Source organism: Solanum stenotomum, chromosome 10 (assembly GCF_019186545.1).
Source record: "Solanum stenotomum isolate F172 chromosome 10, ASM1918654v1, whole genome shotgun sequence".
NCBI classification, from domain to species: Eukaryota; Viridiplantae; Streptophyta; class Magnoliopsida; order Solanales; family Solanaceae; genus Solanum; species Solanum stenotomum.
Genome location: NC_064291.1, coordinates 46656026 through 46673570, shown reverse-complemented (window position 1 = coordinate 46673570; position 17545 = coordinate 46656026). Strand labels below are relative to the sequence as shown.

General features: G+C 31.0%; 1 protein-coding gene across 1 annotated transcript; it reads left to right on the top strand.

The window, feature by feature from the left end:
* The first annotated feature begins 8550 nt into the window (after nucleotides 1-8550).
* LOC125843272 (polyphenol oxidase E, chloroplastic-like) lies at nucleotides 8551-10385 on the top strand. The gene has a single exon (XM_049522495.1). It carries the CDS (start codon nucleotides 8565-8567, stop codon nucleotides 10350-10352), a length of 1788 nt encoding a protein of 595 aa, XP_049378452.1. The 5' UTR covers nucleotides 8551-8564; the 3' UTR covers nucleotides 10353-10385.
* The last annotated feature ends 7160 nt before the right edge of the window (nucleotides 10386-17545 follow it).

Sequence of the window (17545 nt, the reverse complement as noted above, 5' to 3'; positions counted from 1 at the left end):
GGGTCTTGCATTTGTATATTTCAGTCTATTTTTATATTTCGATATACAAATGGGATGACTAAAAACACGGAATGTTTGCTGCAAATTACAAATAAAAGAAACTATTACTATAACAATTTGTATTAAAAATTTGCTATTTCATACAATTTTCCCTCAATATGAGTTCACTTTCTAAAAAGCTTTTCTCTCTCAAGGCAAGGTTTGAAACAAATCCAATTCCTGGTTTCTATGATCCTTATATTAACCATAAATTATTAATCTAGGTGTTGTAAGACTAAATGGATGCCATGTGGGCCACCCTTTAAGTGTCATCACTTGCTATACTAAATTGATGCCATGTGGGGCCACCCTTTTTTGAGGTGTCATCACTTGGCCAAGTGGATAACTTCCTAATGGCCAAGTGTTAGTTTGTATATTACTAATTGGCTATATATATAGCCATTACTTTCATTCACTAAAAGAAGGATATAAGAAAAATTTGGAATATATTATACTCTCCCTTTGTTTGTTCTTATTATTTTAGTTTATTAATATTAGTTTGTTAGCTAGTTATTTTATAACATGTTATCAACACGAGACTCTGCCAATTTGAGCTACTCTAAATAGGTAAAAAGGGTAAGAATTTTATTTTTCTAAAAAATGTCTAATATTTCTAAACTTGAATTTGTTGCCTTGAATATATCGGGCAAAGGATACTCATCATGGATACTAGACGCTGAAATCCACCTGGATGCGATGGGTCTGGTAAACACATCAAAGATAATAATCAGGCATCCAGCCAAGATCGGGCTAAAGATATGATATTTCTGCGCCACTATCTTGACGAGGGGTTGAAAATGCAATACCTCACTATTAAAAATCCCCTTATACTGTGGAATAATTTAAAAGATAGATATGACCACCTGAAGTTGGTCATTCTTCCACAGGCACGTCATGATTGGTTTAATCTAAGGTTACTAGACTTTAAAAGTATAACTGGATATAATTCTTCCATGTATAAAATTATATCACAGTTAAATTTATACGGAAAAGAGGTCATTGAACATGATAAGCTTGAGAAAACATACTCCACATTTCCTGCCTCGAGTATGCTCCTGCAACAGCAATATCGAGAAATGAGTTCTAAAAAATATTTTGAATTACTTTCACATTTGCTTATTGCTGAACGACACAATGACCTATTGATAAAAAATCATGAAAGTCGACCCGTTGGTTCTATGCCAGTCCTTGAAGTGAATCAGGCAAATTATCACCAACGAGAAAAAGGTCGTGGCTCCTATCGTGGTCGTGGTTCCGGTCATGGTCGTGGTCGTGGTCGTGGTCGTAAAATAAATTATAATCATGATGATCGCCTTGCACCAAAAAATGACCAGCAGTATAAGAGGAAGGGTGAAAGATAAGAAGTGATACAAAAGAAAATTTCAAAAAGTGTATGTCATAGATGTGGAGGTATGGGTCACTGGTTGCGTACTTGTCGATCATCTAAGCGTCTGGTTCAGCTCTATCAAGCATCCTTGAAAAAGGGTGATAATAATCCAGAAGCAAACTTTATCTCTGAAGATAATGTTGAGCCCATACATAAGATAAATAATGATGCAGAACCAAATTTCATCTCTGAAGATAACGTTGAGCCTATGCATCTGGATATAGCTGATTTCTTTGTATTCCCTGAAGGAAAAACGATCAGTGACGAGCCCGCAATAATCTAGATAATTTCCTTTTCTGTTTGTTTGTATTAGTTGGTGTGTTTTATGCTTTTCTAATCTCTGTAAATAAATAATGTTTGTATAATATCCATGTTTAATAGTAATATTTTACTTTGTTTATATATGTTTTTGAAGAAAATAGGGATATGCCCCAAACTTCGTTTGGATCAAAGATCAATCATGAAGATATTTGTGTAATTGATAGTGGAACAACGCACGCCATATTCAAAGATGAGAAATACTTCTCTTACTTGCTTAGAAGAAAAGCAATTGTTACTACAATTTTTGGTAATTCGAACTTAATAGAAGGCTCCGGAAGAGTTACTATATTTCTGCCTAAGGGGACAAAACTTGTTATAGAAGATGCATTGTTCTTTTGTAAATCCTCAAGAAACCTGTTAAGTTTTAAAGATATTCGCCGAAATGGATATCATGTTGAGAGAATAAATGAAATGAATGTTGAATACCTTAGTATTACCAAGATTGTCTCAGACCAGAAATATATGTTGGAAAAATTATCAACTTTATTTTCTAGCTTATATTATGCAAAAATAAGTACAGTTGAAGCACATTCTATCGTAGTAAACTAGAAGTTTACTCACTTAAAAACTTTTGTGTTTTGGCATGATCGAATAGGTCATCTTGGATCAATAATGATGAGACGAATCATTGAAAACTCAAATGGACATCCATTAAAGAACCTGAAGATTCTTACGAGTGATGAATTTTCATGTGCTGCTTGTTGTCAGGGCAAATTGATTACTAGGCCATCACTAATAAAGATTAACATTGAATCTCCTCAATTTTTAGAACGTATACATGGGGATATTTGTGGACCTATTCACCCATCTAGTGGGTTGTTTAGATATNCCATCACTAATGAAGATTAACATTGAATCTCCTCAATTTTTAGAACGTATACATGGGGATATTTGTGGACCTATTCACCCATCTAGTGGGTTGTTTAGATATTTTATGGTCCTAATAGATGCATCTTCACGATGGTTTCATGTTTGCCTCTTATCATCTTGTAACCTGGCGTTTGCAAAGTTATTGGCACAAATAATAAGATTAAGGGCGCAATTTCCAGATTATCCCATTAAGGCAATTCACCTTGATAATGCTGGAGAATTCACATCCCAAGCTTTTAATGATTATTGCTTATCAATAGGGATAAAAGTTGAACATCCTGTAGCTCATGTTCATACTCAAAATGGCCTCGCTGAGTCATTTATTAAGCGCTTACAATTGATAGCAAGACCATTATTTATGAAAACGAAATTGCCCACTACCGTATGGGGTCATGCTATCTTACATGATGCAACACTTGTTCGTCTTAGACCAACTAGTTATAATAAATACTCTCCGTCACAATTAGTATTTGGTCATGAATCAAATATTGCTTATCTACGAATATTTGGATGTGTTGTATATGTGCTAGTAGCACCACCTCAGCGCACTAAGATGGGTCCCCAAAGAAGGTTAGGCGTATATGTTGGGGTTTGATTCACCATCCATAATTCGCTACCTTGAGCCATTGACGGGATATTTATTTACTGCAAGATTTGCGGATTGTCGATTTGATGAAACAAATTTTCCGCAATTAGGGGGAGAGAAAAAGGAACTTAAAAGTGAAATTGCATGAAAAGTTCATCATTATCTCATTTTGATCCATGTTCCCCTATGTGTGAACAGGAGGTCCAGAAGATCATCCATTTGCAGAATATAGCTAATCAAATGCCAGACGCATTTACTGATTTGAAAAGGATAACTAAGTCGCATATCCCCGCAGAAAATGTGCCTATCCGAATTGATATTCCAACATGACCATCTAATAGTGTCATAGCTTCTGAATCTCATACACGCCTGAAGCGTGGGAGACCATTGGGTTCAAAAGACAAAGATCCTAGAAAAAGAAGTGCGAAAAATGATAAAAATGACACTATAAAAAAGAGTCTCATGAGGAAGTCCAAGATCTGATTAATCCTAATATTCTCGAAGAAATCAGTGAATCTGAAACTCAAGTGAATGAAGAACATTCAATAAGTTCTACGGGTGATGGGATAAGATTAGATCGTTCGAAAATTACAGTGGATAATGTTTTCGCATATAATCTTGCACTTAACATTATGTAAGACAATGAAGATCTTGAACCTCTATCTGTCGAAAAATGTTGACGAAGATGTGATTGGCCAAAATGGCAAGAGACAATTCAATCAGAATTAGACTCATTTGCTAAACGTGAGGTTTTTGGACCTGTAGTCCAAACCCCAAATGGGGTAAAATCTATTGGCTAGAAATGGGTTTTTGTGCGAAAGCGAAATGAGGGAAATGAAATTGTAAAATACAAGGCACGCCTTGTTGCGCAACGATTCTCTCAACGACCCGGTGTCGACTATGAAGAAACATATTCACCAGTTATGGATGCAATAACTTTTCGATATCTCATCAATTTAGTTGTTCATGAAAACCTTGAAATACATCTGATGGATGTGGTTACAACTTATCTTTACGGTTCACTTGGTAATGAAATTTATATGAAAATTCCAGAAAGAATTAAAATGCTTGAAGCATATAGTTCAAAACCTCGGGAAATGTGTTCAATCAAATTACAAAAGTCATTATACGGCTTAAAACAATCAGGGCACATGTGGTATAATCGCCTCAGTGAGTACTTGATAAAACAAGATTATATAAATGATGTCATTTGTCCTTGTATTTTTATTAAGAAAACAACATCAAGGTTTGTTATTCTTGCTGTTTATGTTGATAACATTAATCTCATTGAAACTCCAGAAGAGGTCCAAAAGGCAATTGAATATCTAAAGAAAGAATTTGAGATGAAAGACCCTGGAAAGACAAAACTTTTTCTTGGTCTACAAATTGAACATTTAGAAGACGGGGTCTTCATCCATCAATCTGCCTACACTGAGAAAATCTTGAAACAATTTTACATGGACAAAACACATCCATTAAGTACTCCAATGGTTGTACGATCACTTGAAGTGAGTAAAGACCCATTCCGACCTCAAGAAAATACTGAGGAACTTCTTGGTCCTGAAATACCTTATCTTAATGCAATTGGTGCACTTATGTATCTTGTTAATGCTACGAGACCTGACATAGCATTTTCTGTTAATTTATTAGCAAGATATAATTCTTCTCCTACACGAAGACATTGGAATGGAGTTAAACATATATTGCGATATCTAAAGGGGACTAGTGTATGGGTCTGTTTTATACTCACAAAGATAGTACAGATCTTGTTGGTCATGCAGATGCAGGTTATTTATCTGACCCATATAAAGCTCGATCTCAAACAGACTACCTGTTCACATATAGAGGTACTGCTATATCATGACGATCTACGAAGCAATCCATTGTCGCTACTTCTTCAAATCATGATGAGATAATAGCTATTCATGAAGCAAGTAGAGAATGTGTATGGTTGACATCAGTGATACATTTCATCAAAGACAGATGTGGTTTGAAGTGTGATGCCAAGGTACCCAAAGTGCTCTTTGAAGACAATGCTACATGCATAGATCAACTAAGAGGAAGCTTCATAAAAGGAGATAGAACGAAACATATTTCACCAAAATTATTTTTCACACATGATCTACAGAAGAACGGTGATATTGATATACAACAAATTCGCTCAAGTGATAATCCAGCAGATTTATTCACCAAATCTTTACCAGCCTCAACTCTTGAGAAGATGGTGCACAAGATTGAAATGCGAAGACTTAAGGATCTGAATCGTGGTCTTTATCAGGGGGAGTAAAATAGATGTTGCACTCTTTTTTCCTTAGTCTAGGTTTTGTCCCATTGAATTTTCCTAGAAAGGTTTTTAATGAGGCAACAATCAATGCATATTATGAATGTCTATGTATATTCTTGTTCCTTCAACTTTTCTTTTACATGGACATCCAAGGGGAGTGTTGTAAAACTAAATGGATGCCATGTGGGCCACCCTTTAAGTGTCATCACTTGCTATACTAAAATGATGCCATGTGGGGCCACCCATTTTTGAGGTGTCATCACTGGGCCAAGTGGATAACTTCCTAATGGCCAAGTGTTAGTTTGTATGTTACTAGTTGGCTATGTATAGCCATTACTTTCATTCACTAAAAGAAGGATATAAGAAAAGTTTGGAATATATTATACTCTCCCTTTGTTTGTTCTTATTATTTTAGTTTATTAATATTAGTTTGTTAGCTAGTTATTTTATAACACTAGGCATGATATTAAGAATTTTCAATGATTTTGAACAAATAAATCATTTTAGGAACAGTTACATATATTAATCACAAACTTTTTATTTATACATATATTTAAGAATTAAGAGAAAAATACTTTTACAATTAGATACACATTAGTTGTGAATGTATTTTATTTAATGGCAATGCAATGATAAATATGAATATTTATAACTTACACTCTATTTAAATTTTGTGAAAGATTTTAGCGACTTTAAATATATTTGTGACAACAAATATTATCACTTAACTGAAAATTTATTGCACGAAATTAAATATCTCTTTTAGTGTAGTGACAATCATTGCAGTAATTTAGGATCAAATACAAATTCGGAGAATCATCCAGAATTCACATGTGTATATGCATATTTATTAGTATAATGTTTATAATACTTAGATACTGTGTACATATTTGTAAATTCGATGTGCAAAGGCATTGAACTGTAATTTTCCTTAATTCAAGATTGGATCAAACTGAGCAGTGGCATATTGTTTTTGACGTTGTATCGGTCTGATTTCAGTTGATGAAATATATATAAATATAAACAACGGAGTGTTGAAGCAAAAAACTAGAAATATATACTTATAATTTTAATTAAGAATATAATCCAGAAAAATGTGATCCAAGAATTTTTCAAACATTGTTACTATTGTGGAAAAATATTACCCATTGATTTAGGAACTAAGTGTAAAATTATCCATTAATTTTATAAAACGGACAAGTATATATATTGTTGAACATCCCAAAATAATATAGTGGACAAGTATGGTTCGACAGAGAAAGTAATATTATTCATGAATGGAAAAATCAATATCCTCGAATTAATTTATTTAGGGCTTTGAAAAATTCTTAGAAAATTCACAAGAAACTAAATTACCGATAAATTTCCTTGTATAACCCCTCTAAAAATATCCTCCGATAATTCACACTTTTCTTGTGAAAGGTAAAATAATGGCAACTTAAGAATTTAATTATTATTATTTTTGCTAAATGTTTTCGAAATAAAAACTATCAAAGGTTCTTTGACTAACCTACAAAACAAAAGCGGAGTTGTTATAAAAGGTTCTTTGACTAACCTATAAAACAAAATAAGTAATTTTTGCATAATTTTAAAAAATAAGACAAAGTTAAATATCTGTTGAGCTTCAATATAAGTACCGGACATCATATGAAAATTAAAGTAGAAAAAATATCAGTAGATACTAAGGAAATACACTTTGAATTCTTGGCTATTGGACCTCATATAAAATTCACAAATAATTACTTTCATATAATTGAAAAATAATTGTTATTGTGAAATTATAAATATCATAATATTTAACAACCGTCAGTAGACAGGATATTTTTTAGCTAGTTGAATGACATTTTTCAAGCTAAAATCATAATGAAGATTGAAGAAGATATTTTGAACAAAAAACGTAATAAAAAGAAAAATTGACATATTTCATATAGTTTACGATATTTTTGGCCTTCACCCAAAATATCTCTAAAATGTCAATTTTATCTTCTCTGTCACCTTTACTTCGTTTTATACTTTTATTAATGTTTTTCCACCTTGAGCCTTGAATATTGCATCCAATCACTTTTCAAGTTTCTCCACATATATTGCAAGGTTTAAAGAAAACAAAAACAATCCCTTGATTTTTATTATATGTTTATTGTTTACACAAATTGACGGATAAGGTCGATTTTTAAAGTGTCAAATTACAGTTAAAGAGTATAAATAAAAACGATGAAAATATTTTATTAAAAAGAGTATGTGTGGTTATGTGTAGAATTGTCTAAAGTCATAGAAAGTATTGAGTTCAATTTCAATGAGTTGCATTTTTAATGAATAGATTTTTGAAAACCCGATTCTCGAATTTGACTCAATTTTTAGTAGTGTTTTCATGTTTATGGGACAAACTACAACTTAAAATATTTAAATTGCATATCTAAATAAAACTTTAACTTCAATCAATTTGATTTCAAATCATGAATTTTATATTACATGTGGCTAAACTTCAACTTCAACTAGAATGAATAATAAAATAGGAATTTTTTGCAAATAGCCACTATAATAAATTTAATTATGCTCCATAGCTATAGTTTGCATATTTATGGGTTGTAGCTACACAGTTTAACCTGTCTCGTTTGTATAATTCGCGGGTACATTTGTATAATTGAGTTATTTTTTATTTGTTTTGTATAAACTCAAAATAACGAATTTATACAAACACAACTTATAACAGTTATACAAATTATATTATACAAAAATTATATAAATTAGAATGTAATTCTCAAATTATTGAGGTTTGTATACTCTATACTTTTCTTTTAAATCACCCGTACACAATATAAATAGATTCTATATTGAATATCTCAAACTTGCCGAGTAAATGACTATTTCTTATTACATCCGTACATAATATAGATAGATTCTATCTAAATATCTCTTTATATTTTTGTTCTTTAGTGGTTACCTAATCTACTCCTTCATGTGGACATGTAAGGTTAGAAATGCAATAGCTTTTGTTTTTTTGTTTTTATGTAACTTTATGATTATTTTACTCACTTTTATTTAATAGATGATACGAATCACAACAATCACTCAATCTAATGGCTTCTTCATTTTCCATTAATTCTATCTGTTTAAGTCTTGATGACCAGAGTAGCAAAACTCTCACTACTACAACACTCTCATCATTCTTTGCAAAACCTTATTCTCCGCGTTTGTTGAAGAGAAGGCGTAGTCAAAGTTTCCACGTCTCATGCAATGCTAATGAGCACGACCAAAATATTAAAGCAAATATCGATAGGAGAAATGTGCTTCTTGGTTTAGGAGGGCTCTATAGTGCTTCCAATCTTGCACCATTAGCCTTTGCTTCTCCTATACCGCCGCCTGATCTGAAATCATGTAGTAAAGCCACAAAAACGGGGAGTAAAGATCTAGTAGAATATAGTTGTTGCCCTCCTACACCAAAGGACTTGAACAACATTCCATATTACAATCTTCCTCCCATGTCTAAGCTCCGTAAACGTCCTGTTGCTCAAGACGTGACTAAGGAATATATTGCTAAGTACCAATTGGCAACTAAAAGAATGAAGGAACTAGACAAAGACGATCCTCGTTCATTCATGCAACAAGCCAACATTCATTGTGCTTATTGCAATGGTGCTTACAAATTCGGTGATGAAGTTTTACAAGTTCATCAATCATGGCTTTTCTTTCCGTTCCATAGATGGTACTTATATTTCTACGAGAGAATATTGGGAAAACTCATCAATGATCCAACTTTCGCTTTACCTTATTGGAATTGGGACCATCCAAAAGGTATGCGTTTACCTCCCATGTTCGATCGTGAAAATACTCCCCTTTATGATGCAAGACGTAATCCACACGTCCGTAATGGAACCATAATCGATTTTAGTTCTCCTAGAGACGAAGTTACTACTGATGTTGGACAAACGGTGACTAACAACTTAACGTTAATGTACCGTTCAATGATAACTAATGCTGCATGCCCTTTGCAATTCTTTGGTGCTCGTTACGTCCTTGGGGATAACGATTCCAAAGGTCAGGGAACTATTGAAAACATCCCTCATACTCCGGTCCACATTTGGGCTGGTACTGTAAGAAATACGGATTTGGGTGGTGGTAAACTGTCATTAGGTGAAGATATGGGTAATTTCTACTCAGCCGCTTTAGACCCGGTTTTCTATTGCCACCACGCCAATGTGGACCGTATGTGGAAAGTATGGAATGGATTAGGCGGGAAAAGAAGGGATATCATAGATACAGATTGGTTGAACTCTGAATTCTTTTTCTATGATGAAAACAAAAACCCTTACCGTGTGAGGGTAGGAGACTGTTTGGATACGAAGAAGATGGGTTATGATTACGCGCCAGCAGCCATCCCATGGATCAACTGTAGGCCAACAAGAAAGGGACGAGAAGGAAAAGTGGATGTAACAAACATCAAGCCAGCAAACAAAGTATTCCCAATTGCTAATCTCAACAAACCCATTTCGTTTTCCATCAATAGGCCGAATACGTCAAGGAGTCAAAAGGATAAAGACGAAAAAGAAGAGGTGCTAATATTCAAGGGTTTAAAGTATGATACTAGCAAATATATAAGATTTGATGTGTTCCTGAACGAGGATGAAGATGTGAATACAGATGAACTTGATAAGGTGGAGTTCGCGGGGAGCTATGTCAACTTGCCTCACGTTCATGCACATAATAAGAAAAATGATTCTGATGAGATGTTTCAGCTAGGCATTACTGAACTGTTAGAGGACATTGAACTGGAAGATGACGATACCATTACGGTAACTGTGGTTCCTAAAACGGGTGGAGATGTGATCTCCATCCAAAGTGTGGCTATTGAATTGCTCGATGGTTAAATTATTAAATCATTAATGTTTGTTAGAATATCTTCTATTCTAATTTATGTGTAATCTTTTCATTCTTAATGAAACTATTTATTATTGCAAAATATCTACGTCCCTTTCTTTTGCTAAATTCATATGGTGATATACAAAACTCTAGAAAATAAGACATGCCATGTGAACAATAAAACAAGATTCAATGCAGAATGGTGGAATCTATCTAACATTTCAAAACTATAATTTCTACTGGTCACATTTGACATATTAATTATTTTTTAAAAATTATTATTCAAAACATAATACTAAATATTACTATTTAATATGAGCTTTTTGGTACAGCCTTATATCAATCATTATTATTATCTTTTAAGAGTCATGCTATGTATAATGAATACTAGATAAGTATTGTCCGTGCAAAGCACGGGCCCAATCACATATACACACCATTATATAAAATAAATAAAAATACTATTATCTTGAACATAATATAGTAGTCAAACGTGTTATCTATATATTTTGTGAATGTCATTCTATTGAATGTTGTTTTTAAAGTGAAATATTTAAGTTGAACATTATACATATGAGAGTACTAATTACATTTATATAATACTATTTATAAATTAGTTAATAACAAATATATGCTTTTGATCAAAATTATCTGTTACATTTGAAATGAGGATGAAATATCAGTATTCTAATAATTCTAGAGAGTCTAGATTTAATCAATTCAAACCAAAATAACATTTATTTTATCTTTCCATTAAATATCAGCTAAAATATACATAAAAAAATGACCAAGTACGATCTCAAATTATTTGAAGTAAATTATATGTCTCATTCATACTAAAGTTTTTTCAATAATTATTGTTTTTAGAAGCAATTTTCTTATTTTTAGCGCTTAGTTTTGTTGATTTATTTACTTACATGGATGTGATATAGCTACAAATACTACTACTACAATTCAAATAATAACTCGTAACTAAATTAAATTAATTCAATTATTACCTCTAAAGTAACCAAATTATATTTTCATGAATTCATTGCTTCTCAAAAAAGAAATTCTCAGAAACGTACAACTCCCATCATAAAAATGAATCAAGATATACAATTTTTCTTATAATTAAATAATTCAATTCGATTAAAAAAAGAAGACAAGAGACTGATTAAGAAGCAAAGATCACTTGCACCTATACTATCAATACATGTATTTGATTGGACATGTGCATTTGGGCACACCAACAATTTCACTTGTTGAATTAAATAATGACAAAAGATCTGTTTACAATACACATGAATTCAGTTCCTCCAGATTCTTTGAAAGAAGAGGAGGCCAACAACATACCCCGAAGGGTAAAGTGTAAGCAGACCTTACTACTAACTCGTGGAACAAAAGATTTTGTTATATTTGTGCAAGTATGAGTCTTCACATCAAAGGGCATCTCCTAAGTCCTGCACAGTTATATCTGTTAGTGACTTTAAAATCATGTAAAACAGAATACACTGGCCTCATACCAGTTAACTATATCAATAATATAAACTATATCCAAAAATTTGTAATAGTTAACTTACCTTGCTCTGTGTATTACCTAAATATGTGGATTATTAGAGTGTTAAAAGTACTCTTCTATTTTAATCATACTCGTGAGATCCAAAATTGGAGAAATGAAAGTCTTGACGAAGAGGATCAATAAAGAACCAACCACCAACGAAGAAGGTTGAAGAGTTCATAGGTGTCAAGGACCATCCTCTGTTGTGAACTCTTTTCTTCATTGAAGAAAGCCAACACTGTCAAATACAACATCTAACATACCTTTTCACTGTTTCGACTGTAACTAAACTCAAGTGGACCTGTCACACACTTATCGTCGAAAACCTTTGATGACAGTCGAACTGTTTCCTCTTCTCTTGCATCAAATTGTTCAAAATTTCTTTCAAATGATCAATACAGTAATAGAGATTACATCTATAGATATTATTAGGCAACAACTTCAAAAATCAATCCAACACTCACCGGAGTAAGCCTGGATCTTAGAGAATGTAAGAGAGCCAGATGACATGACTGCAGAAGAACATCAAAAAATTATTCTTAATCATTGCCACTGAATCAGTGAGAAAAGGGTTCAACTTTTTCTGAATAAACTATCTTTATCTATATTTTTTAATTACTGACAAACTGAGGTCGAAAAGACTGTCAACTTATTTCTTTTTAATTAATATAGTCATCTATTCTATTCTTAGCAACAACTTGATATAATGATATTGTAGTGGCCCTTACGGATGAGAAAGTGTGTTGATAATCCTGAAAATCACATTTCATTCTATCCGAAGTACCTTTATCTGTGCGAACAGTGGCGGAGCCACCCTATCTTTAGGGGGTCATCCTTCGGCGGAAAATTATATTATTTTTACATGGTTAAAATATTTTTTTATGTATATATAGTAGATGTTGAACCCCCTTAGGCTACTTCGTGTGTCTATTTCTTCAGATTTTGAACCCCCTAATTAAAAATTCTGACTCTGCCACTGTGTGTGAAGATGACGCTTGGTCCCACATATTTCACACACAATATGTACGTTGGTCTCTATGTGGACACTCAAACAACTGCCGCAAGAAATGTTTCGTCAAGTAATCCTTTTCATAGTAGCTGGATTGGCATTCATCTACATGAACTACAAATCACCTTTGTTTTTATGCAAAATATTTTAAGCACGTTCGGTCCTAGCTAGAGCAAATGCTAATGAACAAAAAGGAAACTTCTTTTTGTTAAATCAAAGAAGGTAGAGACGTTGTTTTTCGATATACTCTCATCACTATTTTTGGATATACTTCTGAAAATTAAATTGAAAAACATGTTAACATAGATTTTCAACAACAACGAACAATTGCTAGATACAATAGATTTGACTGAGCAAAAGAACAATCAAGTTCATTTATTTTCTATTATAAGCATAAAGCTTATACATATATATTACAACATAAAAGAAACTTGATTCTTTATTCAATCTACTTTAAACAACATGCCCAGTGATTCAATATACTCAAAATAGAACATAAAAGTGATTTAAAATATACAATACATATACAACTTTAAAGATAAAATATAGGCAAGACATATCAATAATTACCTTTATTTTCATTATTGCTCCACATACAAGATATGAAAGATTTATCACACTTCAAAATTGCACTGCTAGAGTGTAACTTCATAATATTAGTCTTTTCCATGTTACCCGTATTTTTGCAATTTCATATACCTGGCATAGGCTTTGACCCAACCACATTTATTTAAATCTTCAAATTTCTTTAACTTCTCAATTTTTGTTAAGTCACAAATATAGCAACAAACAAACATACACCTACTAATTGAATCAAAACCTACTAATGGTCTTGGCCCACTGGCACTCCAGCAATTCCCTTTCTGTACGTAGTACTCTCAGCTCCAGCGTCAAGATATACATGTTTTTTACGTTATATTTATATATATCTTTTTGGGGAGAGATGGTTGCATAAAAAATTAAAATAGTAGAAAGAAAATGATATTTCACTCAACTTTCTCATATTCCCTTGAAAATAAACTCTTAAAGTAATTACAGTAAGAAGTTTCTGTTACACGATTTTAAAAAATCAACCTTTCTCGTTCTCAATTCTCCATCTTAAATTAGATTAGATGTGCATCGTGTTATTATGAAAATCAGATTAAGTTTCTTTTATTGATTTCTCGTCCCTCTCCCGTATAATAAAAAATAATTATTATCTTTACTTATATGATTCATGACCAAACTAATCATATATATTTTGTTACATAATAAGGATCGTCTCGATCATTCTTTATACACTAAGGATCAAATAGAATCAAAACAAATACATTGATTAAGTACAATTTTGACCATTTTCTCTACATGAACTCACAATTTCAATAAACTGTATGGACTTTTCTGATCATTTTAATACCTTGTAAATGTTCTTTGTCAACAATATTCATTCTGTATTGAAATAATATTTGTACAGGATACTTCCAATTTTTCTTATTCAATTCAGTTCATGCTTCCACTAACTTCTTAATTAACTAAATGACCCTTTTGTTTTTGAGCCTAACAATGAATTCCAAGGATATATAACTAACTATTTATACTTATAGTGCAGATATATTCTTATAGTGCAATTTCAGAGAAAATACGTCTAACTGGATCAAGATTAAATAAGCTCTTGATGATTTATAAAGCAATAAAAAATGTGAAATTCCAATTTATCAATTGGCTTACCCTTAACTAAATGATAATCCATAATACCATTGATATTAAAATTCATGTCTCCACAGTTTGCTAATTTTATGCTCAAATAGTTGCAATTAATTCATTTCATAAAAGAAAATTACAAAAGAATAGGACAAAAGTAGATATTCAAGAACCTGATTTTGATAATTCTGATGCAATTAAAGAGCCATCAAAGTGCAGGAATACCCACTTCAATAAACCCTCGTGAGGACTTCTCATCGCTGCAAATTGATGGAACAAATAATAAATAATTAAAAAATCAATGAGAAATAGAATTCAAAAGCTCCTCGGTGAAAAAAAATCATGATTGACTTCCAAAAAATAATTTGAAGATAAAACTGGTAACATATAGAACCAAATAAGGAGATATTGTAAATGGGAAACAAAGGAAATAGGAGTAGGTACATGAGTTTTAAGCTAAACAACAAGAAAAATATTAAAACGATGAAAATTGAGAAAAAAGAATGTAAAAGAGACTATATCTTAATAAATTTAATGAAAAAAATAGAGTAAAATTTATACATATCTCAAGAACACAAAGAATGAATTTAAATCCTGGGGAAAAATCCTATGTCCATTTGGTGACTTTTGCTTGATCAATCTGTGGAATGAGAGAATATAATTCCACTCCCAATTTTCATTCAAACCTTAAAATAAAAATCTAAAATTCCCAAACAAACAAATAATAACAACGACACAGCCTTAGAGTATAGAGTCACGACATGAACACATCATCAAAAGAAAAATATGAGACTTTGAAAAAGTGAGATACGCCATAGACAACAAATTCGAAATATAGAGAAAAGGATCCGCAATTCTCCTCGATCGGACTAACGAAAAGAGGCCTTCATTTGAAGGATCCACAATTCTCCTCTGCCACGAAATTACGCAGCTATACCTGGACACCAATATCAGAAAAGAGAAAATACATAGCATATAATAAGATAAAATCAAGGATCTAAAGTGCCAAAATTGTATCATATTGCTCTTCACCAAACATGGATAAATTTCATAAATATTTGGCGCTTATGCTTTGAGGAAAAACATCTAGAACAATCCACTACTAGAAAACTGTGTGATTTACTTGGGGATTATTTCTGCAAAAACTTCCTATGAATTTTCATGAGGAAATATGAAATTCCTAAATTATAGATTTTTTTACCTGCGAAAAATAGTTTCCCAAAAAAATTGGTGGGTAAATTTGGCGCCATTTTCGCAAAATTATTACTTAGGGAATTATTTGCGGCAAATAATTTGTAAGTATTATTTTCATAGGTAAATTAAATTTGCAAGTAATAAAAAAAAGAATTTTTTTTATCTTCTAGCAAGAAAATTCCTAGATAAATTTATTTGCAAATAATTATTTGGAAATTTATCTAGAAATATATGTGGTATTACCTAGGGATTCATGTTCTGTGAATTTTGTTGGGGATTTACTTAGAAATTTTCTTACTTGAAGAATTGCTTGGGGATTCTATTGTTGTGAATTTGATTTGAGATTTTTTGAGAGATTTACTTGGAAATATGCAAACTTAAATATTTTTATATAATTTAATTGGAATTTTTTTATATTGAAATCTAAGGATTTTTGAAAATTAGGAGTCCTCGGGGATTTCTTAAAAATATATTTACCAAAATTAAAAAAAATATAATAATATAAAAGGGACAAATGATCACTAGAATGAAATTTATTGTTAAAATAATTATTCTATTTTTAGGTTTAATAAATTATCATGCAATAATATCAATTTAATAAGGTGTTGGAACATTATCATAAATTTTAGGATGAATATTTTTAACTCATATATAATTAATATGTAATCTCACTAAACATCAATGTTATTATTTTTTAATTTTTTATTTGAAAGAAACTTAAAATTAGATGGCTAGTTATTTATTCAATAGAAAAATAGTTGTCATTAATATTTATCAATCTAATACGGTGTTGGAACATTACCATAATATCTCGCTAAAAATCAATGATACCATTTTTTATTTTGTTTTTGATTTGAAAGATACAAAAATTTAAAATTATATGGGTAGTCGTTTATCCAATAGAAAAGTAACTATCAGAAATATTTGTCAAATTAATACGGTGTTGGAACATTATCATAAATTTTAGGATAAATATTTTTAACTTATATATAATTAATATTTCATCTCACTAAAAACTAATGATACCATTTTTTATTTTGTTTTTTTTATTTGAAAGATAGAAATAATTAAAATTATATGGATAGTCATTTATCCAATAGAAAAATAACTATCATAAAAGTTTAATTACCCCTTGTTGATAGAATTATATGAAAAGAAAAATAAATAATTTTTACTGGTATATCTAATTGTATATTATATTTTTACTAGCATTAAAAAAAATCTCTATAGTAAGTTATTAAATGATATTATATCCAAATATAAAATTAATTATATTAAAATATAATTATTAAAAGATAAATTATAAATACCAAATTTCCTAATAAGATATACAATCAATTATTGATTTATAACTTCCTTGCACATTAAATTTATAAATATATTTATATTTTTAATTATTTATTTATAAGAACTTTGTATGCATAATGTAAATTTTGTCTACATTTAATATGCTTCATTATATATATTATCTCATAGAAAGTGTAAGCATAAAATTTTCATGATATGTTGGGTGGTAGTGATTTATTTTAATATATAAATAGTTGTCATGCTTTATTTTTGAAAAGTTAAATCACATGAGCTTTACTCAACATTTTAAGATATATTTTTATCTCATATTAATATGAGATGACTTTATAGTACTTTTTGTGTAATGAATATCTAAATTATATTTTTAATACTCAATTAATTTAATTTAATTTAACTTTAAAAATTAATCAAATTGAAGAAAAACAACAAAGTTTAGTGTAATGCTAGTGGTACTTTTTATCACATCGGTG